The sequence below is a fragment of the Apodemus sylvaticus genome, chromosome 6, assembly GCF_947179515.1.
Source record: "Apodemus sylvaticus chromosome 6, mApoSyl1.1, whole genome shotgun sequence".
Classification (NCBI taxonomy): domain Eukaryota; kingdom Metazoa; phylum Chordata; class Mammalia; order Rodentia; family Muridae; genus Apodemus; species Apodemus sylvaticus.
The window spans coordinates 39,236,438-39,262,724 of NC_067477.1; the positions used below are offsets into that span (position 1 = coordinate 39,236,438).

The 26,287-nt window shown below is 44.1% G+C and overlaps 1 protein-coding gene across 8 annotated transcripts in view; it reads right to left on the bottom strand.

Moving 5' to 3' along the window:
- Rgs6 (regulator of G protein signaling 6) overlaps positions 1-26,287 on the bottom strand; it is a 560,849-nt gene that overhangs the window by 58,641 nt on the left and 475,921 nt on the right. For all 8 annotated transcript variants that reach the window (XM_052185525.1, XM_052185520.1, XM_052185521.1 and 5 more), the window contains exon 13: positions 10,425-10,535. In XM_052185525.1, coding sequence (XP_052041485.1) covers positions 10,425-10,535 — 111 coding nt within the window. The remainder of the gene's footprint in view (positions 1-10,424; positions 10,536-26,287) is intronic.

Genomic DNA, 26,287 nt, shown 5'->3' on the forward strand with positions numbered 1-26,287 from the left:
TCAGGAAAGCATATCTAATGACCCCAATGGTAGGGCCACACTGGGAAGAAACAGTCTTGATTTATTTATTTACCACCCTAAGAACAGCCGGAAGGTCTTAGATAGTGGTCACTCAGACCTGTAGCTGCAAGGTGGTTTAAAAGGTCATCTGAGGGCCGGGCTGGGCCTGTGTCCAGACTGCTCCTGTGGCAGCTGACACTGGCTGTTTGTCAAGAGCTCATCTGAAGCTATTGGCTAGAGTGACTGACTCCACGTGGCTTTCCCAGTGGCTTAAACTTCTCCCTGCATGGCAGACCATTTCAAAGACTTAAGACATTATGTTTAGAAATTACTGGGACTGTGTGTGGCTGCCTCTCAGAGTGCCAGTCTGTCAGCCAAATAAGGCGTCAAGGCCAACATGTATGAAAATAAACGCTTTCTCTTTTGACGTAAGGATCAACACGTACATGGGGGCGGGGTAGGGGATGGCATTAATAGGTCCATGTTTAAGAACTGACTGCTTTAAGAAAGGAACTTGAGGGACCTGGGGCAATGGCTCAGTGGTTAAGAAAACTTGTTGCTCTTGTAGGAGACTAGAGTTTGGTTTCCAGCATCAATTTGGTGGCTCACAATGGAGCAACCTATAACTCCAGTTCCAGGGTATCCGATGCCCTCTTCTGGTCTCTACAGGAACTAGGCAGGCATGTGGTATACACACACATACACACAGGCAAAACACTCATACACATAAAATAGTTAATAAATCTAATTTTTAAAAGGAGCTTAATAGTCAAACCCAAATACCTATATGCGTTTGTGTGCATATGTACATATGTATGTATGTATGTATGTATGTATGTATGCATGTATATATCTTGGCTGGGAATGGATTCCTTCCACCAAGCAGAAGGAAGCAGGTTCTATACAACTGTTGTTCACGTACTTGCTCCTCAATAGACCCAGAGCCTCAAACCTAACCTACCCTATGCAGGGAAGAAATGGTTGACCACGATTCTGTGAGCCACACCAGTTCATGAGGTCCCAACTTTGGGTTAATGTCACTACCAGAATCACTTTCCTCAGGCCTCCCTAAGATGCTCTTCTGGGACCGTTTAGTGCAGCCGGTTCTTTCCAGCTGTGGTCTGGTGACTTAGCTGACTGTCCCTCAATGCTAAGCCCTGACTATTGTTACTTTCTTCAACAGAAGCTGATTTCTCCCCGTTTCCATCAGACAGAGTTTGTCATGCTTTAAAACTGAAGCCTTTTATTACCCCTCCCATTCCTTCTGACCTGATGATTATATTCTTTCTTGTTCCTAGAGTTTTGGGTCTAATACTATCCTATCTGGGTCTTCCTGCCGCCATTTGTACCAGGAAGCCGGGAGACTCCATAGCCTTCTGTGCATAGCCTGCCAGGAAAGAGTGATCTCCCAGCAGTGCTTTCACTTCTGAGCGCAGAGGTGAGATCTTTACCTTCTCTCTGGAAGGGACCTGCTAGAAGCACATTTGGCCTAAGATCAGTGGATCAGCTGGGACGGAAGTCTTCCTGCCTCCATTTGCACCAGGGAGCCAGGAAACTCCACAGCCTTCTGTGCATAGCATGCCAGGAGAGAGAGAGAGAGAGATCTCCCAGCAGCGCTTTCATTTTTGAGCTCAGACAGTAAGGACACAGGCTTACAGTCCCACAGGAGGAACAAACTCCAGCCAGAGACAACAATACCAACTAGCACCAGAGATAACCATATAGCGAAAGGCAAACACAAGAACCCTACCAACAGAAACCAAGGCCACATGGCAACATCAGAACCCAGTTTTTCCACCACAGCAAGTTCCGGAAAACCCCAACACACTGGAAAAGCAAGAGTTGGATTTAAAATCGTATCTCATGATGCTGATAGAGGGCTTCAAGAAAGACTTAAATAACTCCCTTAAAGAAATACAGGAGAACATGGGTCAACAGGCAGAAGCCCTTAAAGAAGAACACAAAATCCCTTAAAGAATTACAGGAAAACATAAACAATCAAGTGAAGGAACTGAACAAAACCATTCAGGATCTAAAAGTGGAAACAATAAAGAAATCACAAAGTGAGACATCTTTGGAGACAGAAAACCTTGGAAAGATTTCAGGAGTCATAGAGGCAAGCATCAACAACAGAATACAAAAGATAGAAGAAAGAATCTCAGGTGCTGAAGATACCATAGAAAACATTGACTCAACAGTCAAAGAAAATGCAAAATGCATAAAGCTGGTAACCCAAAACATCCAGGAATTCCAGGACACAATGAGAAACCCAAACCTAAGGATTATAGGTATAGACAAGAGCGAGGATTTACATCTTAAAGGCCCAGTAAATACCTTCAACAAAATTGTATAAGAAAACTTCCCTAACCCAGAGAAAGAGATGCCCATGAACATATAAGAAACCTTCAGAAATCCAAACAGACTGGACCAGAACAGAAAGTCCTCCCAGCACATAATAATCAAAACACCAAATTCACTAAACAAAGAAAGAATATTAAAAGTGTAAGGGGAAAAGGGCAAGTAACTTATAAAGGCAGACCTAACAGAATCATACCAGACTTCTCACCATAGATGATGAAAGCTAGAAGATCCTGGGAAGACCTCATACAGACCCTAAGAGAACACAAAAATACCCAGCAAAACTCTCAATCATCATAGATGGAGAAACCAAGATATTCCATGACAAAACCAAATTTGCACAATATCTGTCCACAAATCCTGCCCTACAAAGGATAATTGATGGAAAATGCCAACACAAGGAGGGAAACTACACCCTAGAAAAAGCAAGAAAGTAATCTTCTTCCAACAAACCCAAAAGAAGATACCTACACAAACATAAAAATAACATCAAAAATAACAGGAAGTAACAATCACTATTCCCTAATATCTCTTAACAACAATGGACTCAACTCCCCAATAAAAAGACATAGATTAACAAAATATTTCTCATGTAAATCTTTAATTTTATCAGAAAATGTTTATAATTCCCCTTTTAATTAATTTAGTAATGTTTTTAATGTCATTTATCTGCATTATTTTTCACGATAATTTTCAATTTTAATGTCTTCCTATATACTTCCTCTATTTTACCAGAAATGTTTTCAATGTAAATCTTTGATTTTATCACAAATGTTTCTGATTCCACCTTCAATTAATTTAAAACGAGTTTTTATATATACCATTTTATATGTAAAATTTTCCATGAAATAGTCAATTTTAATGTATTTGTCTATTTATTTCTTGAATTTTACTAGAAATATTTTCCATGTAAATCTTCAATGTTATCTGAAAATGTTTATAATTCCACCTTCAATCAACTTTGAATTATCTTTATGCCTATCATTTTAACTATATATAATTTCCATGATCTTTAATTTTAACATGTTTTTCTATATATTTCTTCAATTTTATCAGAAATATTTTCCATGTAAATCCTCAAGTTTATCAGAAAATGTTTATAATCACTTTCAATCAACTTAGGAATACTTTTATAACTACTATTATTATATCTATATAAAATTTCCCATGATAATCTTCAATTCTAACATGTTTTTCTACATTTTTCCACAATTTTATCAGAAATATTTTCCACCTAAATCTTTAAATCTATCATAAAATTTCCTATTCCATATTTCAATTAATTTAATGATTTTTTACATGTCTACCACTTTACTCTTTAATTTTCCATGAAAATCGTCAATTTTAACATATTTATCTGAAATATTTTCCATGTAAATCTTTAATTTTATCATAAAGTGTTTTTATTTCCCTTTTCAATAAATAAAAAAAAGAAAAATATAAATACTGAAGTGGTTAAGAACAGAATTCTAGTAGGAATATGAAAAGTAAAAGCCACACTGATGATATCTAAGATGGAATTGAAAATTGTGTTGGACTGAAGAGGAAAGGCCATCTTATTCAAGTCAATGGTCAACGTGGCAAAATTTAAATCACCCAGATGAGAAACCTTTGGGGATGTCTGTGAGGAAATTTCTACACTGGGTAACTGAGGCAAGACACCAGCTTTAACTATAGCAGTGCCATTCTATGGATTGAGGTTCTGGACTGAATAAAAAGAAGAGACGGAGCTAAGCACCAGTAACCATCCATTTCTGAGATCTGGGCGTAGATGCAGCTACCTCCTGCTGCCATGCCTGCTCTACTACGATAAACTTTACCAGTGAACTGTGAAGCAAAATAAACTCTTCCTTCTTTAAATTTATTTTCCAGGAATTTTTAACAGTTACAAGAGAAATAACTAATATAGCTTCTTGGTATAAATAATGGCAAAGAACTAACTCAACTGAATCATGTGTCTCATGGTTCAGGCCCAAGACTGAAAACAAAAGGATAAAATGAGCCCAGGACCAGCATTCAGCATTCCTCTGCCTCCTGACTATGTGCACACCATGCCACCTGCTCCTGCTGACACTACTTCTCTTCCATAATGTACTGTTACCTTGAACTATAAGCCAAAGTAAGTGTTTCCTTTCTTAAGTTGCTTTTGTTCAGTACTTTATCATAGCAACAAGAAAATTCAAAAAAACTAATTCAGAATGTTTGTCATTCTGAGTAATTGGAAGAATAACAGTGTTGTCCATGATCATTACTCTATAATTTTCATCCCCTGTTAATATTGTTTGATATTGTCATTCAATTCAAATAGTAAATAAACTACTACTACTACTACTAATACTACTACTACTCTCTCTCTCTCTTTCTCTCTCTCTCTCTCTCTCTCACACACACACACACACACACATACATTAACACACACACACACACACACACACACACACACAGAAAATCTAATACTATCCTAGCTGAGGCTGAGAAGGAATTCAGGGACAATTCCTGTTATTTCGATTATATCTTACACTGTTTGCCCATTCATCATACAGTAGCTGTCTCTCATTGGACATCCACCCTGCAGCAGACACAATGTGTCCTTCATTTTTGTAGAGTGGAGGCTTTCCTCTGACGTTCTCAGGCCTGGAGCTCAAAGCAAATCAGCGTGGACTTCTCGGTAGCACAGAAGACTTGAGCCCAGTACAGGTGAGCAGAGGGCATCCCCATAGCATCCCGATTGCTACACGCGGCTTCTCCTCGGCCATACACTGCGAGTCATGCTCACCTGCGGTCTGGGAAGATGCTCTTGCATGATAGGTGAGGCCTTGAGGGGAGGGCACCTGGTTTCTAATCTCGCCCTGGTTCTGCTCCTTCCCCTCACCGCCCCCCACCCGGCCCTTTGTTTTCCTCTCTCAGGACACGCTCTCTGCCTCCAGTGACTGATTGCCCTTTGCTAAGCAAGGAGGAATTCTGGTGCCAGGTGGTAAGACAGCAGCTTCTGTTGACTTTGTTAGGTTTTTAGCCAGAGGATTTCTTACTCAGAACACAGTGCAAAGTAGGTCTCAATATGAGCTGAAATAAGGTGAACGTGAGAAAGCGCTGACAGTTGGTTATTTTCTTCCTCATCTTTGAGTTTACCGTATAGACGGTGACCATCACTAGACTGAGGTGTGACGTCAGCACTGGTCTCACACTCTGACAGCTCCACAAGGCTGAGTGGCTACGGGTGTTCTGTAGGAGAAGTAGAGCTTCGTTTTCACCTGGGTCTGTAGTGCTCCATTTGCTTGGGTAGATAAGACTCCATGGCTCTATCGTTTCTTAGGTTAGGCATTAGCTTCGGGTAGAAGCTTGAACAATAAAATCAGAACTGGATTACCTACTTTAAGGCAGGTAGCACCGTGTGGAGGATAGAATGCTGAATAGCTTGAGAATAATGAAGTTGAATAGCTTGAGATTAATCAAGTTGAATAGCTTGAGATAAGTCAAATAGCAAAGTGGCCACCTTTTCCCCAAATGATCATCTATGTCTTTATCTAGTAAGAGACAAGTGAGAACATTCATTTTTATCACAGTGAATTAGCTTTGGGAACCTGCCTTCTTCCTTCTTTCCCCAAATTCTTGACCAAAGAAGGAATAACCCGCTCACCTACCCTCTACCCAGTTTATTCTTTCGATTGCCTATGTGTGCCAGTTAGAAGACAAGACTCTAATGCATCACAGGGTCCTCCTTAGAAGTGATCTAGAGGGGTGTGCCATAGCAGCCAGAGGCATGGGACACCCATGTCATTACACTGGGTAGCCACCATGCTTGGGAAGGCTTGAGTGAGAAGGAAAGTCAGCCAGGAGGGGCAAACGGCTCAGAAAGACAGAATAGGCGGGGCTCTGAAACTCAATGCAATGGACTTTGTCTGTTGCTTTTAACCCAAATCATGTGTAGGGACAAAGATAAGTTCTCCCAGAGGATGGTAAGGTCCAGGCATCTCAGGGAGGTCCAAAACAAAGCTGCTAGAGGACAGTCTGTGGCTGTGGCAGAGCCATGGGAGAAAACAGTGCAAGAGTTTGATGCTCTGAGCAGCCGGATGTCAGTAGAGCAGGGCAGGCCTTAGACGGGAGCATACGGAGGAAACTGAGGTACATTCATAGCAGGCTGCTGGGGGGGGAGGGGAAGGGCCATGGGGAGAGGGAGCTGACCAGATTCTGATAAAAACAATGAGACCAGAGCACAGTGCCACCACTGATGCCGGAGCAGCCAGAACATCAAGAGAAAACAAAAAACAAAACACATCTGAGCAATGCAGGGGACCTCTCAAGACATTTAAGAGCTCCACATCAGAGGCCCAGATTTCCTACCAAAGGATAAAAGACAGACAGAGAGAGACACAGAGAGACAAACAGAGACAGAGAAAGAGAGACAGAGTGACACAGAGACAGAGAGACAGAGACAGAGAGGGCAGACAAACACATAGAGAAAAATCTTTAAAGAATAAATGAAAAAACCTTAGAAATATGAATTAAAATGTACCTAAACAGTTAAAAATGAGAGAGAGAGAGAGAGTGAGAGAGAGAGAGAGAGAGAGAGAGAGAGAGAGAGAGAACAGAAGAAGCAACCGTAAATAGAAGCATTTAGGAACAGGAGGAGAAAGAAAAAAAGACACCATAAGTTAATGAATGTTTTAAATTCTTGGTCAGAATGGAAGGGACTGAATCAGACAGGTCCTGTATTGTCTCAGCCATTTCAATACTTGGTCCCCAGCTGGTGCTGTCCCCCAGGAGACTTAGGATCTCCTAAGGCTCGTTAGAGAGGGTATGCCATTGGAGGCAGGCCTTGAGAGCTGAGGCTTGCCCTACCCTGTTTTCACTCTCCTTCCTGCTCGGGGTTCATATCAACTCTCTCAGCTTGCTGCTCCAGCCACCATGGGCGCTGCCTATGCCTGCCACTTTCCCATGATGGTGATGGACTTTAACCCTGTGGAACCATAAGCCCAAATAAACTCTCCCTCCTCTAAATGACCTTGTCATACTGTTCCATCCCAGCAACAGAAAAGTAGCTGATGCACTGGGTCACACCAGAAATAGGCTTTTAAAAGTAGATGTCCATTTGCACACTCCTTGTTCTCTTGACATTGTAAGTTCAGAGCATCAGTTTAAAAGATATCACACTAACATATCTCTGGGGTGAGTGCATTATGGGAAGGCAGGGGGAAACTTCTGCTTTCAAGTACACACATGCCCTGGTATGAATTAATGATCTTTTAAACTCAAACCATGTGTAATATAACTATGACTAGAACAGAAACTAGAATTTGAAGAGGCAATGCAAAAGATGATTAGAAAATAAAAAGGGTTTTAAAAGATTTATTTATTTATTATATGTAAGTACACTGTAGCTGTCTTCAGACACACCAGAAGAAGGCGTCAGATTTCATTACAGATGGTTGGGAGCCACCATGTGGTTGCTGGGAATTGAACTCAGTCAGTGCTCTTAACCGCTGAGCCATCTCTCCAGCCCCAGAAAATAAAAAGTTGAGGAAGAGGAAAGGAAATTTTAAAAAAGCAGAGAAGAAATCAGGAAAAAGACAAGCCAATGCGAGTGGGATTTTTGTACTCTAGTATCAAAAGTCACCACTGTGGGGAAAAGGGAGCAGACAGGTTGCCAAAAGGTCACAGAGAATGAATCTCTGTAATCACCGGAAACATCCTCAAGTAAGATTCTTCTACACCAGTGAAGAAACAGAGAGCAAAGTGAGATCTGTTTCCACCTATTGGTCTTAAGAATTAAGAGGGAAAGATTGTTCATGCTGGGGATGGGAAGGAAGGGGACCTTTAAATGGAGGCGTGGAAAAGTGGGTTCAGGCTTATTTAAGAAAATATGGTAATGAACCAAAATTAAAACATGCATTCCATTTCAAGTAATTCTACCTTGGTAAAATTTATAGTGAAAAACTAATTAGATTGAGGTATAGGGATGTTCCTTGAATTGTTTTTTTATATTACAGAAAAAGACATGAGTTAAATAGTTATGGCCTGGGGGTTGGTTAAACAAATTTTACTTCATTCATGCCAGGGGATATTATGCAAATATTAAGAAGGATAAAGTGGATTAGTATGTGTTTATATATTGCTAATTAAAATAGCATATATATATATAATGAACATAATTACATTAGAGATGAGAATATTTTCTGTTTATGAAATTTAAAGAGATAGTCACTAATTCAGAGCCTTCCAAATGTTTTGAGTTCATGGCACCCTTAAGGTCTCTGTAAGTTTTACAGTATCCCTGAGTCCAAAAACCCTTAATATTTTTGTTTATCTAAGGTACGACCAATCAACTTAACATGAATTAGCATCCTAGCAACTTAGCAACTATATGAAATACATATACACTGAAGGAAAAAATGTCTTAATTTCATTCTTAACCCCTCTTCTGGCTGGTTTTTATGTTAACCTGACGCAAGCTAGCATTATCTGCTAAGAGAAACCTCAACTGAGAAATTGTCTCCATAGATTGGGCAAGTCTGCAGGGCATTTTCTTAACCAGTGGTTTGATGTGAGAGGGTCCAGCCCATCGTGGGCAGTGTCACTCCTGGCTGGTGATCCTGGGTTCTATAAGTAGCAGGCTGTGCAAACCACATGGGACAACCCAGTGAGCAGCACTCCTCTGTGACCCCTGCATCAACTCCTGCCTCCAGGTTCCTGCCCTGTTTGAGTTCCTGCCCTGACTGCAGTGATGGACCTGTTACCTGGAAGTGTAAGCAGATTAGAGCTTTCCTCGCTGAGTTGCTTTGGTCATGATATCTCATCACATCACTATTAATCGTAACCAAGACGGTCTCTATGTATATGTTACACGTTGCACATCTTCTCTACCTGGATTGGCAGGACCATGACCACCCTCATTGCCTAGTCCATGTCAATTTTTGCACAGCTTGTTAATCACAAAACTTCTCTGAGAACTTGGATTTGCAAAGATGGGACATTAAAAAGGAAGGGGTGTGGTCTGACCCTCACACTGAAGAAACCCAAGCCAGTATATATCAGATGTCTCCTCAGAGTCTCTGTCAGTGGTGCACAGAGTACTACCCTGGGCCCCAGCACCCTGCTGCAGGGTTCGAACCAGGACATCAGACTCTTCCTGGAGGGCATGTCAGAGGAAGGGAAGAGTTTCCTTCTTTATGCATACCAGGATAGATTAACTTTTTATAGTAAGCATTTATGACTTTTATTAAAAGAGAAAGTCACGGAAAATGAAAGAAGAAATTGGAGGGCAAAGACAAAGGAGTACCACACAGAACTGTGCCAGAGTGTCTAGGAATTGTGACTGTGCCCAAGTTCCCCTCAGCTGTTAAGTCAACACACCCGCTCCTCACCCAGGGCAGAGCCAAGTGCTACTGGAACTATTGATGCCTATGACTTCAGAAGGCCAGTGTGAGGCCAGCCCCAGAGCACAGCCTCTGCCTGGGCTCCAGCCTTAAGGCTGCTGCATTCTAACTGAGCATCCTTGGGCAGGCTTATCAGCTCCACTCTGCCCCATTGCCTTGCCTTTTCCACAGAGAGAACAATGTTGTTGGTATATTAATTTTAGACAAGGATTTAACTTCTACCCACTAGTTCCCTAGCCCCTCCAATCCCTGCCTTCTGAGGAACTCCCAGATGAATTCATCCAACCATCATTGTTAAATCAGCTTGTACCAGCTGAGGGGGGTTGGTGGAAAGCACTGAGAGGTAAGGAGAGCATGGAGAGGGGCTAGCTAGCATTGCTGCGATCTGAGATGAAGGAGACGGGTCGAGGCAGCAGAGCCTTCCCTTCCAGCAGCCAGAGCCATGGGATGCTGAGGAGTGGTGCTAGCTGCCATGACAGACACGGAGAACCCATGTGTCTGCAAGGAAAGCTGCAATGGAGAAAGAGCCTTGAGCAAGGGGACACCAATGTGGAAGATGCTTGGGCCTTTTCTCTTCTGAGTCTCATTCCAATTAAAATAGGGGATACGGTATTTGCGTTAGACTATGGGGTTTTTTTTTCAACATCCTCCATCCCAATACAAACAAATAGAATTTGTTTGCTTATATATTACCTCATCTCTATGTCCCATAAGGTGATGTCATCGCTGATCCAAGGATTAGATGGCTCTGCTGGTGTTATGAATGGATCGTACTCCACATACTGCTCCGTGTAAGCGATTAAGCTGTGGGAGGAAGCAAGGCAAAGAAGAACTGATTTCCAAGGCAAGTGCACAGTGCTGTCCCATGCCAACAACCACAGTGCTCGTGTGTGTGTGTGTGTGTGTGTGTGTGTGTGTGAACCCACTCCCACTCTTGACTAGCAGAGCCGCTCACTGCTGCCTTGTTCTGAGCATGTCAGGCTTGCTTTGTTACCGTAAGTTCTAGCATACACACACTGCTATCCTTTCCCACTTCTTGACTCTTTCCTGGAACCATGGTGCCTCTCCCACAGCATGCACCGACTAATACAGAGGTCACAACCTCTAAAGATTATGGATTTCAAAAAGGTAAGTTGAGCCCACAATGAATTCCATAGTTCTATCAGAATTCCCCAACCCAATGATACAGTCTTCCTGTACAGACTTTTAAATGCCACCCGGACCAGGAGTTCACATAGGTTGGTTCTCAAAAGCAACTTAGTTTTTCTAGCTATAGTTACAACCTAATATATGTGACTAGCTAACATGTACATAGAAAATAGAAAATGACTAGGAACAATGCTAGGATAGGGTGCATCACACACACACACACACACACACACACACACACACACACACGCATGCACACACGCTCCCATGCAAATACATGTGTATATATAACGAGCCGGTATATACCTAACAGAGAGAGAGATGGAGCAATTTGCTTCATTGAAAACACAGGAAATGGCGGAGGCAGGATTCAAATCTCCCTAGTGGGTCTCTAAACACACCCGCTGACTGCTCTGTCCCTCTACTGTTGGCTACAAGTTTTAATCCTGCCCAGTTCTTCCAGTTCTTGCTTTTTTTTCAGAACTGGCCACTATCAGCTTCTCACCTCTTGGGTTCTTAGGCAACTAAAGTGGGGGAAAAAAAAAGGCAGGGACCTTTCCTCAGGGGGACACAATTCTAATTAACCTATTGCACAATATTAAATTAACATTTGGGGCAGGCGGGGAGCAATGGCCTCAGCTGTGTCCCCCTACTTTTTTCACAGAAGATCTGCCATCCATCTTTTGATTCTTCTTGCATATGAGCCGCTCTCAGATAAGTCTGATATGTGTCTAAAGTATCAGCTTTTATATGTTCTTGATATATTAATTGTAGACAAGGATTTAGCTTCTATTCACTATTCCCCCAGCAACCCCCACTCCCTGCTTTCTGCAGAACTCACAGATGAATTTACCTACCTATTGTTAAACCAGAGTCCGTATAACTAATCTGGACACAACTGTTGGCTGTCAGCTAACAGCATCCTATTCCATTCCAGTGTTTTAGCAAATATGTGAAACATCTAGAAGCAGATCCCCTCCCCACCCTGTCCCCCACATCTTGTATTAGATCCTTGGTCAGGGTTCTCCTGCCTCCAGATGGTGTCCTCTCCACAGCCCTTAGTGCCCTGGCCTCTATCTGGACTGCTGGCCTTTGGTCCTGACACAAAGCCATCACCTCTGGCTCTTGCTTTTACCTTTTAGCTGCAACGAAGCACATCATGTGGTAGCTTTCTAACAAAGGTTCTCAAGAGCTTAATGTGAGTACTTCAGGTCTGAAAATGCCTGTCAGTCTCGGTATTTGATGGATAGTGGTGGACATAGGTCGCCATGTTGAAAGTCACCTCCTTCAGAGGCTTGAAGGCATTTACTCTACACTTTTGTTGCCAGGTGTCACTACTGAGAACTCTGGGTCCTCGTGGGCTGCTGTCGCTTTGTCAGTTTCTTTCTATGTGGATGCAGGGTCTCCTCCTTATTGCTAAAATGCTCTGCAATTTCATGATGGCCCTTCACCTGTTGCTTTGATTCATTACACAATATCAAATATGTTTTAAAAGAGTCCCATAAATTTTATTTCTTTGCTCTTCTAATACCCATAATCCCCTACTTGTTCAACAAGACAAGTTTAAATATGAGCATCGTGAACTAAGTCCAGTTTTTCTTGCAGTGTTTCATCTCCCAGTTTGACCATCTTTTGACCTATCTAGTTATGTTTTTAAGGTGTAGGTAGACTCAGTCTCAAGACCTTACTCTTATCATAGAGCCAAGATTCTTGTTTTATTGACAAAATGTCTTTTCATCCATCAAAGGTTACTAATCTTCTATGTTTATTATGTTTCTTCTGTTGGTTGAGTCGTTTTGGATTCTCCAAGTCCCTTCCTTCTGTTTGAATATGTAAACGATGTTCCTTCAGTCTGAGGTTTTCCTCGGGGGTCTGGAGAAACCATGAACATCCATTTGTACTGAAGAGTCAAGGACAGAAACCCACTAGGAAGGTGTGTGTGTGTGTGTGGACTGAGTTTGTAGACTGATGGGCACCCTGGGCAGCTCACGGGCTACCTGCTTATTTTTAAACTAAAGCTTGGAACTACAGAGTCTTTCCTCTGAGGACATTTCTTTTTCTCTAAGCATGTGTCCGAAAGTCATTTCTACAAGGTCCACATGGCAAATGTTTCAGGCCTTATGGGCCAGACAGTATTTAACTTAGTGTTTCCACTGTTTACAATGAGGGGTGGGGAGTACCACCTCTCCCCACCTCAGACCGCCCCCAGCTCCATAAATAGAATATCCATTTACCTCAGCTCTTCCACTGTTATAATGCGGGTGTGGGGTAACACCCCTCTGCACCTCAGAAGCTCCATGCTGAATTAAATACAACATCTGTCATCTCTTTTGTCTTCATTTGGCCTCAATGGTAGTGTGTATACCTGAGTTCTGAGATTATGTGTCTCATTGCCTCCAGGGAGTAGGGGGACTGGTTTCTGGGGGATGGGGCAGGGCAGGTGATCTAAGAGCAGAAGTCTCCAGAGGTAGAGTGAGATTGTGATTCACTATCAGCTCGTGCTTCACTCTCGCCTTCTGTGGTCCTCTTGGGCTGTATGACTCCAGGGGTCAGCCAGGTCAACTTCTAACCACGCTTCTGCTCCAGCGTGGAGATTACAATGCTCTTCATTTCGACCTCAGCCACTTTCTTTCTGATCAAATTCTGAAATATTATAGACTACAAAGACACTTGAGAAAATGAGGCAGAAGATTGTGAGTTGGAGGCTAGCTTGGACTATTTAGAGAAACCCTATAACAAAACCAACCAACCAACCAACCAACCAACCAACCAATCAACCAACCAACCAACCAACCAACCAACCAACCAACCAACCAACCGTACAAACAAAAATCGTAAGGAATAACATCTCTATTCAATGCCCAGTTGAAAAAGTCAAATATTTACAAATAGAGAAATGAAGGCCTATGGATTCTTTCTCCATCTCACAGAAGATGTTCTTTCTCAGGAAAATGTGGTGAACCCATTAATCTGACAATTGATTAGATTGAGTTTAAGACAGATGAAGGACCCACCTCTTTCTGAGCACTGGATGGGTGTTAGACTCTATTCAAGCACTGCTAAAATCATGGTCAGTGTTAATCAGACACTTTTTAAGCTATTTTAGGTGTACGCTAAGGCTGGGCAACCTGACTTCCTCATTAGTAGCTATAGCCTCACCCTTGCTCCCTTCACCCTCAGCAAAGGACTGGGTTTAACAGCTAGCTGGATTACTTTTTCATGTCAGCAGCCTCCGGCTTACAAACTCTATGGATGGTTTGGGATAATTATGAAAATATTCCTGGATCTTAAAAGCACAACCCCAGCCAGGGCTGCTTGAAACAGTTTGTGCCAAACTTGTTACCAGAACAGTCCATGAACTCTAGATGACCCTACAACCATTTCTGCTTTGGCCAGAGGAAGTGTGCTTCCCATGGTGGAAGGACTATTTACTGTGATGGGTGCTAAGAGGAAAAAACTCTTGGCCCAAACCGCAAGCCTTAGTGATAATGACTAGTACTAAGAGGCAAGACTCTGATTGGCTCAAACAAGGGCTGTGATTGGTCAACATGCAGGCTCCATAACTGGTCTGCTCAGGCTTGCTCAGTAAGTAGGCAGGGAGATACTCTTCTGCGCTACCTTCTTCGCTGTTGCAGGGTTAGGCATTTGGCCCGATTCAAAGAATTCTCCACAGTGATATTTTCTTTCATACATTCAGTAGTGCCACCAGAACTGGCGGCACCAAGAAAGAGACAGCAGAGAGTGCTGGTGATGGCAGTAGTTGCTACATAGCTAAAGGTGGGTAGTGGCCTTGGCATGGTTGCTTTCTGGCTGAGAAAGAAGTGGCCATGGACCCAGGCATGCCGGGCAGTGGCGGTCCCCACTGCCTAGCAGCCCTGCTCATCTGACCATCCCACCTTCCTGGCTAAATGTCCATGTCTGAACAATCTCAACAGTGGCAGACACTGGCTTTCTGAGTGGCAATCATGCAGGCTCTGGCTCCTAAAAGATGTCCTAGAGGAGGTAGACATCCTGAATCATCTCAGCAGCATGCTAGCAGCTGAGATCAGAGATCTGAGAGCATCCTGGAAGAAGAGGGGAAGCAGTTTGATGAGAGAGCAGAGAGTGGACTAATGGATAAATGGCTATAAGGAGCTGGAAAAAAACATGTAGGCCCTATTCATAAGAGTCTCAGTCCCCAGGTTGAATGGTGTGAGATTGGATGCTGCCAAGAGCCAAGGACCCTAATGCCTGAAGCTTGTGTGGGGCTTAGAACAACCACAGGGCTAAGGCTCTGGGAACTGAAATGGGCGGCACCATTCCCTAGGCTGGGGTCCTGAGTACCGTTCTCTAGGCTGGAGTTCTGGTCTGCATAAGTGGAGAAAGTCAGCTGAGCAGCAGCAGTCACGCCTACTTCCTGATTGCGAGTGCAATGCGATCCCCTGCCTCAGCTCCTGCCTCCAGAGCTGCCTTGGCATGATGGGCTATACTCAAACTCTGAGCCCAAAGAGGCTTCTCCTTCCTTTGGTTGCTTTTTCCTGGCTATTTTATCACAGCAATAAGAAAAGTAATACCCCTTCTCCTTGACTACCTGTAATTTCTGTCCAAGTAGAACAAGGAAACCTTCTGCTCTCTGATTAATGAAAAGTTCATATTATTTTTATTCATTTAGTGACATGTTTGGGGGGTATGAAATTGTTTATTATATATAATTTTTATATATTATATATGTTAGATATAAGTTAGTTCATATTAGTTGTATTCATTTAGTAACTTTAGGGGGAGTAAAGAAAATGAATAGTTCATTATATATAATTTACATAAAGTTTACTATACTTTATTTAATCATCTTCTTCATATTAGACACAGGGTTTTAATGTAGTTTTAGTGTGTTATAGTTTATTGCTTTTATATAAGTATTTTTTTAATTTCTCTTTTATCTTGCAGTAGTGTGGACCTTAAATGTCTCCAAAAAATTCCTGTGTTGAAGCACTCATCCCCAGTGCAACAGGGTTCAGAAGCAGAGACCTGAGAAGTGAACAAATCACAAAGGCCCTGACCTCATGAATGGATTGTCTTCCTATAGCTTCATAATCTTAATAGGCCACAGTGCGGAGTGGACATTTAGGAGGTAGTTTCACTTGAGGAAGTATGTCATGGGGCTCATGACCCTAAAGGGTCTATTTTGTTTTCTCTCTTTTCTCCTCGCCCCCATCTTAGCATCTGGACTACTATGAAGTATGTAATTTTGCTCCATAATGCTTTTCTACCTTACTATGGGCTAAAAAACAACACAGCCAATTGACGCAAACTTCTGAAGTTGTGAACTAAACCTTTCCTCTTTTAAGTTGGTTTTCTCAAGTATTTTGTCATAGCAACTTGTATATGTTGAGTTATACACATCTTCAGTATTTATTTGGAAATTATATCTGTAAGAAGAATAATTTGGCCCAAAGAGATACACATTGTTACAATTACTTATCCACAATACAAATTTTCTTTTTCCCTAAGCAGAGCTGACTGTGGGCCAACAGTTTCCTCTACCACAGCAAAGTCGCAGCCACAGTCTCTACCATTAAATTGTAAAGGGCAAACAGGGTAACTGTGAATGCTAAGAATGTAAAGGTATTAGGCAGAGGCACCATTGCTACATGAACTGTAGTCCGTAAGCTGCAACACAGGTGTCCCCTGCAAGTTGTCATGAATGCTGAGTCTTAGCTCCTGGGCTCTACTGAGTCAGTCAATCTTCACATTAATAAGGTTCCCAGGCGACCCGTATGCAGACAAATGTTTTTAAAAATCTGACCAATTTTCTGAAGAGCACAGAAAATTGTTTTCCTCACTAAGTCATAATGAAGTAGGGGCTGGGGAGATGGCTCAGTGGGGAAAGCGCTTGTTGTGTGAACACAAGGACCTGCATTCAGATTCCCTAATTCCCATGTAAAAAGATGGGCACGATGGCTCATGCCTGTAATCCCAGTACAGAGTTGGAGACAGGATGATGCCTGGAGTCTACTGGCCAGCCAGCCTTGATGAATTGGCAATTTCTAGGTCTAGTGAGTAATCCTGTTTCAAAAACTAGGGCGGAGAATGACACTGACCTTTGGCCTTCACATGTGCACATAAACAACCCAGAATCACCTGGGAAGAGAATCTCTGTGAGAGGCTGATTGGATCAGACTGGCCTGTGGGCGTGTCGGGGGTGGGTGGGTTGTCTTGATTACATTGATTGAGGCAGGAAGCTCCACCCACTGTGGGCAGCACTGTTCCCTGGGATTGACTCCTGAATAGCATCGAAGTGAGTGGAGTAGTGGGCATGCATTTGTCCTCCATGCTCTTGTCTAGAACGGGACCAGCCGCTTCACGGGACCAGCCGCTTCACGGGACCAGCCACTTCACGGGACCAGCCGCTTCACGGGACCAGCCGCTTCAAGTTTCTAACTTGAGTTGCCTTAATGATGGAAATGATGAACTGTAACCTGAAATTGTAAGCCGGGCAAACCATTTCTCTCTTAAAGTGACCTTTGTCAGGGTGTTTGATCACGGCGACAGGAAAGAAAACTAGGGTGCACGTGCATGAACCTGCACGCACATGCACGTGACCGTGCACGCATCCACTCATGCACTTAGGCACACACACAAGCATGTCACAATGAAGAAAACTACTAATGCTTGTTTTCAAGGTGGCAGTCAATTTCCTGACACCTCAAAGCCTGCTTGCCCTCTCTACCAAGTAGAGAGTATCCACCAGCAGGGCAGAGGAGGCAGTGGCTCACATTGGAAGGCTTTTGCTTCAGTTCTTGGCTGGGTCATTTATCTGATCTTTATCAAGTTCACACTATCGGACACAGTGGCCTTGTGGAATACTCAAGACCACTGTGATTTTAAAAAGTTGAAAAAAAAATAACCCCAGGAAATATTTCAAAGGAATCTTGAACACCTTCTGCAGATACAGATACATGATTGAAGCCACCATGCCACCATGCACACGGGAGGCTCATCATCGCCGGTCCCGCGAGCCTCCTGACAGGTAGGGACTCATCTGAAAGAACTGTATAGAGCAGCAAGAGTAAAGCGCCGGGACAGTGAGCTCGGGAAGGACCCCTGTGGGACAGGCGCAGGATGCTTGACAGCCCACAATGGTAACCACTCCACTGTCACTGGACTAATTTTGCTCACCCTGAAAGTAATGACATTGATGTCACAAATTTCCACAGACTTGGTGGCTTTAAATAATCTGTGTACTCATCTCTGGAGGCTAGAAGTCTGCAATCCAGGGCTCAGCAGTTCTGTGTTTCCTCCCAGAGTCCAGAGGGGACTCATTCCTGCTTATGGAAGCTCCTGGTGGCTCTGCATCACTCCACTGTCTGACTCGTCTCTAGTGGCCTTCTCCTGTGTGTCTGCAATGCGCCCTCTCTTCTTTCATCCTATCTCTTCTCAGTTATTTTACTTTCCCTTCCCCCCACTCCTCCCCTCCCTTCCCTTCCTGTCCCTTCCTCTCTCCTCCCCTCCTCTCTGTTCTCCTTCGTTCTCTTCCCCTCTCTTCTCTTCCCTTCTCTTCTTTTTTCTTCATTTCCTAATATGAATGGTTATCGTTGGACTTATGGTTCTTCTGGAAAATCCATATCGAGATGTATATTTATACCTAATTTATATTTCATATACTATTTGAAAATTTTACACATGTGTACAATGTATTTTGCTTAAACACACTCCTAACCCCCCAACCTCCATTCAATTCCTTCCATTCCCCATCTCATTCTACACTCCCAAGTTTGTGTACTCTTCTTGGTAACCAACGGAGTCCACTTAGTGCTTCCAGTATGTGCATGTCTGCAGGGCCACCCACCAGAGCATGGGCAACCCACCAGGGCCACTTAGTCACATCTGCAAGGATGCTTCCCCCACATGGGGCCACACTTGCAGGCCCCGCAGGTCAAGACCTGGCCATATCTGTTTGGGGGGAGGGGGTCAAACTATTCAACCCCCTAGCAAGGAAAATGTAAACAGTAGGGGAGTTATAGAGGATAGTACTAGGTCACTGACTGCTTAGTGACAAGTTGTCACTAATAAACCTAAATTCTGCTCAAGGGGTGAGGATGACAGGTCCTGCTAAGGTATTCCAGAGTGTCCAAGATATGAGGAGATACTGGGAGCCTCTCTGATTATGAGACCCTTGGGTGTCCATGGTGGTATTAGAATGAAGCAAACAGTTCATGAGCCTTCCTTCCTTCCTTCCTTCCTTCCTTCCTTCCTTCCTTCCTTCCTTCCTTCCTTCCTCCATCTTTCTTTCCTTCCTTCCTTCCTTCAGCCAAGGTTTCTCTGTCCTTCCAGGATATCTGCCCTGGTCAATATCAGGATATCTTCCTCAGTTGGCTTTGTATCTCAAAGGAAAGATACCTGTTTGACAGTTCAAGGCAAAAAAAAAAAAAAAAAAAAAAAAAAAAAAAAAAAAAAAAGTGAGGACTTGTGAAAAGTCCTTTGCCAGCAGAAACTCAAAGGACCAGGCAGTAACTAAGAACTGTGAGGATGCAGCCATTAGGACACACTGGTGTTAAACCTCATCTTTTTGGACAAACTTGAGAGCAAACTGGGAATGGGTGTATTTTCAGAGAAGTGGGTAGAACAGGGCTGATGAGACTGAATGGTGGTTTGGGTCCAAGGCGATGGAGCCGAGGGAATTGAGACAGGGTCCAGACATGCATCAGGATCGACTTTGGAGGAACATATGGGAGAGGTATAGAAGCTTCTCACTGAATGCCTAGTAATCTGAATGCGAATTAAGGCAATGACTAACGTTAATGCCTCAGTGGCAGTGATGGGTGGAATTGGTCATGAGGGAAATGAATTCTACTGACAAAGGGAATGTATTTAAATTTATGTAAGTGAGGTTGGCTAGAGGCTTCATAAGGGGTCAGGGAATCATATGGTCAAGTGTTACTTTTCATGGAATTGGTTGAATTGTCAAACACAACCATGCATGTTTACCAGAGGAAAAGATTCTTAGAGATGTAGGGATATTAAAGATGATGAGGGTGAAAAGTCTGATGTAGAGAATATCAAAGAAAAGAAGTCATTGGGGTTATGCTTTTTTCCCTAATAATGCTGTAATAAATCACCCCAAACTCAGAATAAAATAAGACTAATATATCAGCCTAGTTTTGAGGAGCAGAGTCTGGAGTTGGTCTACTGAGTTGGAATTGGTGTCAGATGGGTATTGTTTCTTTAGGGTGGAGGAAATTCTAAGGAAGAATGTATCTTCTTACCCCATTCATCTTCTAGGGACTTGCTGCTTGTCTTGGCTTGTGGTTCTTTCCATCTCCAAAGCCAGCAATGGCGGATGGAACCTTTATACGTCCCATCTCTCTGCCATGATGTTTCTAGCTCTCCTGTCTATCTTTGAAGGACCCTTATGACAACAGCTGACCCACCCACATGAGGAAGATAATGCACATATTTTACAGTGTACTTACTGGAAGCCTTAACTCCACCTGCAATCTCCGTGTCTCTTTCCATATAGCATATGCTAAGTTCAGGCATTAGGATGGGTTCATCTCTGAAGGACCACAGGTGCCACTTTAGAGGAATTGGTACAAAAGCCAGGAGACACAGTCACCTCCAGAAAGATGTGGATGCAGACAAAGGTTCATGCCTTGGGAATGGCGGCCACATGCTGCACTTCATTGCCATCACCACAGTCCATGCCAACAAAACCAGTGTTCAAGAATCTATGCTCCTTCCTCTGCCTTGCCCATCACTCTTTGAAAAAGACAGGAGCCAGAAACAGCATCACACCCCTCCCTCCCTCTCTCTCTCCCTCTCTCCTTTACTTTTTCACTGGCATTGATTCTGTGCTGACTAATTTATGTCAATTTGACACAAGCTGGAGTCACAGCTAGAAACTCTAACTAGGACAGATTCATTGCACATTGTGACGTGCTTCATGGAGAAATCTTCATTCAGTCACATTATGTATTTTGACTATACTCATCTCTTTCTTCTTTTCTCCCTCCTATTAATTCCTCAGACTATACTATATACTATCTATTATGAAATATATGTAATGTAACATATATATATACATACATGCACACACATATATATAGATATAGATATATACCTACATCTATCTATCTATCTATCTATCTATCTATCTATCTATCTATCTAAATCTAGGATCCACAAAGGAATGCATCCTGACGTGCACACAGGGTTACCAAGCATTGCCATCATTCTTTTTGCAAGCTTTGCTCCTGGCCACTGATGATTTATCCAGGGCCACCTACCCACCTGGGGTGGGGCCAATGTGCTTTCTCTGGAACTGCAGAGAATGGAGCTTGTCACATATTCTAGCACATGTCTCTTATAAGAGATCCTGAGGCATCACAGAAAGGAGACAGGGCCAGCAGTGCCTGAGAACTCTGAGATGCTAAAGGTACCGGCCCTTCCTAAACATGGCTGCCAGACCCATGCCCAGCTCTGAAGCACCTCTTTGCATTCTGGGAGCCAATATATTTTCCTTTGGGCTGAGCCTGCGTATACACTGGGGTTGCTTTTGCTTTGAAACCTAACAAATATCCTTGGGCTGGGGATGGTAAAGGGCATATGAAGACAAAGTTCAATAAAACAGCCATTTTCAGCATTGACTAGGTAGGCTGTCAGTGTCCCAGAGCATGTGCTTCCTGGTGGTGTACAGATCACAAGATGAATGGACTCTGCCTAGGAGGCCCAAGACAAAGAAAATGCCAGGCAGGCAGTGAAGGAGGCAGCCATGGCTGATAGTTGTATCTAAAGTCGATACTAACGACCACAGAAAGACTCGGGGACTGGCATCAAAAGCAACAAGAAATACAAGCAGAGGGATATAAAGGGCTATGTAAGCTGCCTGGTGCAGCTGCACACAGGCAGTGATGGTCCATAGTGTATGGATGTGACAGGCGCAAAAGCAGAAACAGAGGCGTTGGGAAATAGAAAGTAAATATAAGAAATCCAGCAGAAGTCCATTGGGAACAACATCTGTCATTTAGCACTTTAGAAACTCTTGGCCCCTCACCCCTGACTCCTAACGAGTGACTTGTTTTCTTATTTCCAAATGGCAAATTCTCACATCATTACAAGAGGCTAACCTACTGAGTTCTGGCAGAGCTGCTGCCTGCTGTTGCTAGAGGTTTACAACTGGCTCGTGGGTGGAGATGTGGAGCTACCTGATTAGTCTGTCTCTCTGCCTCATCTTCCTGAACAGGTGCTGCTAGGGTGAGCCTTCTGTGGCCAGCGTGTCCTTTAGTGCAGTGTCCACCACCTGCTGAAGTCATCGGGCCCCACTGCATCATCGCAGGATGATACCAGCACAGAGACGGCAACAAAGGCAGTGTCCCATGAATCACAGGCTGATCTTGAACTTGCTGAAGATGGCCATGAACCTCTGAGCTTCCTGCCTCTGTCTCCTGTGTGCCATGGTTACAGGTAAGTAACCTGGTCTATGAGATGATACCTGGTCTATGGGATGCTGGGGATTGAACCCAGAACTTCATCTACACTAGACAAGCACTCTACCACCAGAGCTTCTTCCATGGCTGCCCCTGCAAAGTCAGTTTCTAATTACACTCACCTTTCCAGACAGAGGACAAAGAAGTTATCGATTCAGGTTGTAATTAGGGCCCACCTTGATAGATTTGGAGAGGAAGAACGTAATGAAAGGGACTTCAGAAAAAAAAAAAAGGCCTAGTCTACCCACTTGACAAAGCTCAGGGGACAAGTTTTAGATTCAATCCTCTCTTCTTTAACAGTAAGACTCATAATTTCCTCCTGAATTATGGGAGATGACATACAAAAATTTAGTATATAGGCCATAGAAAGAACAGGTGCCTTCTACCACAGTGAAACAATCCATAGAGGGATCTCTAGACTAGTCCCTAGCCCAGCACACATGGGATTTTGGCAGAGACATTGAAAAGGCACAGACATTGGTAATCACTACAGAAAAGAGTGCCATGAGGTATGGCCGGCAGCTATAGACGGCATTAGAGCAGAGAAAGCCAGGACTGGAGTCTAAAATGCTGTGCCCACGTGTCTTTTGTCCCCACTTCAGGAATGCGTTAAAATGTGGTAAGGCATTCATAAAATCAGAGCCTCCGAGAGAGCAGGAGACCCAAAAGTGCAAGGGTGAGCGGAGGGGTCACACGTGCTCCCTTTTCTGGGTGTGTGTAGTTTCTAAACAATAATGCTTAGAAGGAAGTGGGACAGGAAGGACCTGAAGGGAGACAGGGATGCAGAGGCCCTCTACAGGTAGAGGCCTGGGAGGTGGGAGAAGGTGGGGGGAGGGAAGAATGCCCTCACTGCAGGTCACCCAGAGATGCAGCATTCAGAAGGAAAACCTGGGCTGAGGGAAGGCAAGTGCAGCCCTCTCCGAAAGGAGAGTCTGTGTCTGGCAGCTTCACCTGACTCCTTTAACTCCACAGGCTACAGGTTCCAGATTTTGGTCTGAACAGGATGGATGACCTTGGCTATGTGGGGACTTCTTGCCACTCCTTTTCTACTGATTAAGATGGGCTGGGAACTGAAAAGATCCCACAGTCCCTCAAACCACATGAAAACAGAGTTGTACTGGCCTCCTTCATTCCCTCCCCTGAATTTATCACCAGACATTAAGTTCACAGACTTCTATCACCCTAGCAGATTTTTAATAGAGCCTTGGGGTATCCGGTTCCCGGCTGTCTTATCGCATTTCATTAATTACATTTCATGATCACCGAGGGTCAGGAGGCAGGGGAGGAACCAGCATCCAATTTTAGGGAGCAGCAGCAATCTCAGAGATGGGCAAGCAAGATGATGTTTAAAAAAAAATCAATTCAGCAGTCAGCTGTGACACAGTAAGGACTCCCGGTAACGGAGTCAAGGGGAGTCGATTCCAGCAGCAGGCATAAAAATGAGACAGCTCCATCTTTCTGTGTGCAGGTGCTGTGTTGGGACCTGAGGCATTACCTCGGGTACTGTGGTGTCCCACAGCACTGCTGGGCTTGGGAAGAACTCTCTGGGGGTGGGAGAGATCAGAGATGCCAGGCAACTGGAAGCTGAGATGTATAGAGTTCTGTATAAAGCCACAGAATGCTGCTGCTAGCGATGGGAGGCTTGGGCGGGTGAATTAAAATAGATGAGGCTGGGACTCCTGCAAAGAGGAGGGAGACCGCATGTCTTTGGCAACTTCATCTATCTGGAGAAGTCACCACAGAATTTGTTATGGATTAGTTCTTAAATGTCCTCCAAAGCTATGCATGAAAGGCTTGGTCAGCCCCCTGTGTGGGGCAGTAGAACCTTTGAGAGGCAGACCCTAGTGGAAGAATGAAGGTCACTGCGATTGTGCCCTTGAAGGAGATATTGGGATCTGATATTTTCCCTCCTCTCCTCTCCCCTCCCCTTCCCTCCCCTCCTTTCCCCTCCCCTCCCCTCCTCTCCTCTCCTCCCCTCCTCTCCTCTCTTCTTCTCTCCTCCCCTCCCCTCCCTTCCCCTCCTCTCCTCTCCTCTTCTCTCTCCCCTCCTCTCCCCTCCCCTCCGTTCCCTTCCCTTCCTCTCCCCTCCCCTCCTCTCCCCTCCCCTCCCTTCCTCTCCTCCCACTCCTCCTCTCTCCCCCTGCCTTCCTCTTTCCCCTCCCCTCCCCTCCCCTCCTCTTCTCTCCTCTCTTTCCTCCTCTCCCCCTCCCCTCCTCTTCCCTCCCCTCTTCTCCCCTTCCCTCCTCTCCTCTCCTCTCCTCTCTCCCCTCCTCTCCCCTCCTTTCCCCTCCCTTCCTCTCCCTTCCCCTCCTCTCCCCTCCCCTCCTCTCCTCTCTTTCCTCCTCTCCCCTCCCCTCCCCTCCCCTCCTCTCCTCCCACTCCTCCTCTCTCCCCCTGCCTTCCTCTTCCCCCCCCCCCATGCCCCTCTCTCTTCTCCCTCCCATTCACAGACACCAGCTTTATCCCACTATGCCTTGACCACTTGACAGTCTACCTTGGCGCAGGCCCAAAGCGATGGGGCCAAATGAGCATGGATCAAAACTTCTGAGCTCTGAGCTCAGATAAAATCTTCCAAGTCGATTCTTTTTGGTATTTGGTCACAGTAACAGGCAAGCAACTAACACAAAGGTCTCTTCAGAGTCTCTAGGTGAAACATACTCCATGCCTCAAAGTTTATTGTCATTAAGAAAAACATGGCTCGTGGGAAAGAGCTTTTACACAGCCTTTAGGACAGTGGTTCTCAATCTCCTAATGCTGTGAATCTTTAATACAGTTCCTCATGTTGTGGTGACCTCCAACCATAAAATTATTTCATTACTACTGTTATGAACCATAATGCAATTATCTGGCATATAGGATGTCTGATATATGACCCCTGTGGGGGTCACGGCCCCCAGGTTGAGAACCAGTGCTTTAGGCTCAGGGCCATTAAGATTTCACTGTCTGTTGTGGCGGACAGATTTTACAAACGGGCTGTAATACTCCAGCCTTTGAATCTTACCGGGGTTTGTGACCTGGGTTTTGCGTGCGTATGCTTAGTTCCTGTACTCTTGCTGTTTCTGTGTAAGTGATATTGAACTAGCCTGCTTGGGCATGAGAGCTCATGGAAAAGAGAGTACCACTGCCCTTGTGGGGACCATCCTACAGGATCAGAAGCCACATACACGAGGCGGCCAGCCAGGATCAGCAGAGGAAGCTTCCTACCCAGTCTACACTGTGAGCAAACGTGTGCAACCCATTGGCAAATAGACACTTGAGAAAGAGCAAACGCCTGTCAAGCAATGACCTCTTCTACACACTGTGGTCCCAGCAGCTCCAGCTACCCGTGATAAGCCACAGTCTGGAACTATTAAACAGGAAATTCCAGGAACAAATAATTCATACATTTTAAAGTCACACACTCGCCTGAGCAGTGTGATAAAATCTCCACCCAAGACATGAATTTTGCCCAGCATTCCCATGCTGTATATCCCACCTCCCCATTAGTCACTTAATTTCCACTGTTGTGGAATCATGGTGCTGGTGTTCAACTAACCTTGTTTTACCGAAGGCTGCCTCAAGTGGCACTGAGTGGTCATATGTGCAACCCAGAGACTTGCACCAACCAAAGAAAAGCTGTAGAGCAGTCCTTTACCTGTCCCCTTACACGAGACCTCAAGAATTCCAAAAGAAGTTGCATTTACACTGCTGTTATGCATTGCTATTATTGTCCTGTTTTATTATTAGTTATTATTAATGTCCAGGGTTTGTAGGCATAGGAGAAAATAGTGTATGTAGCCTTTGGTAGTATTTGGCCATCCCTGGGGGAGAATGGCTCTGCTGTGGGCAGAGGAAAGAAGCTATTGTAGTTTTAAGCCTCTGAATATGGAGGTCTCTTGTAAGTCACAGCTGACTGATAAGCCTTGTCTGTTACAGCTTGGGAAGAGAAGATGCATGTTTAGA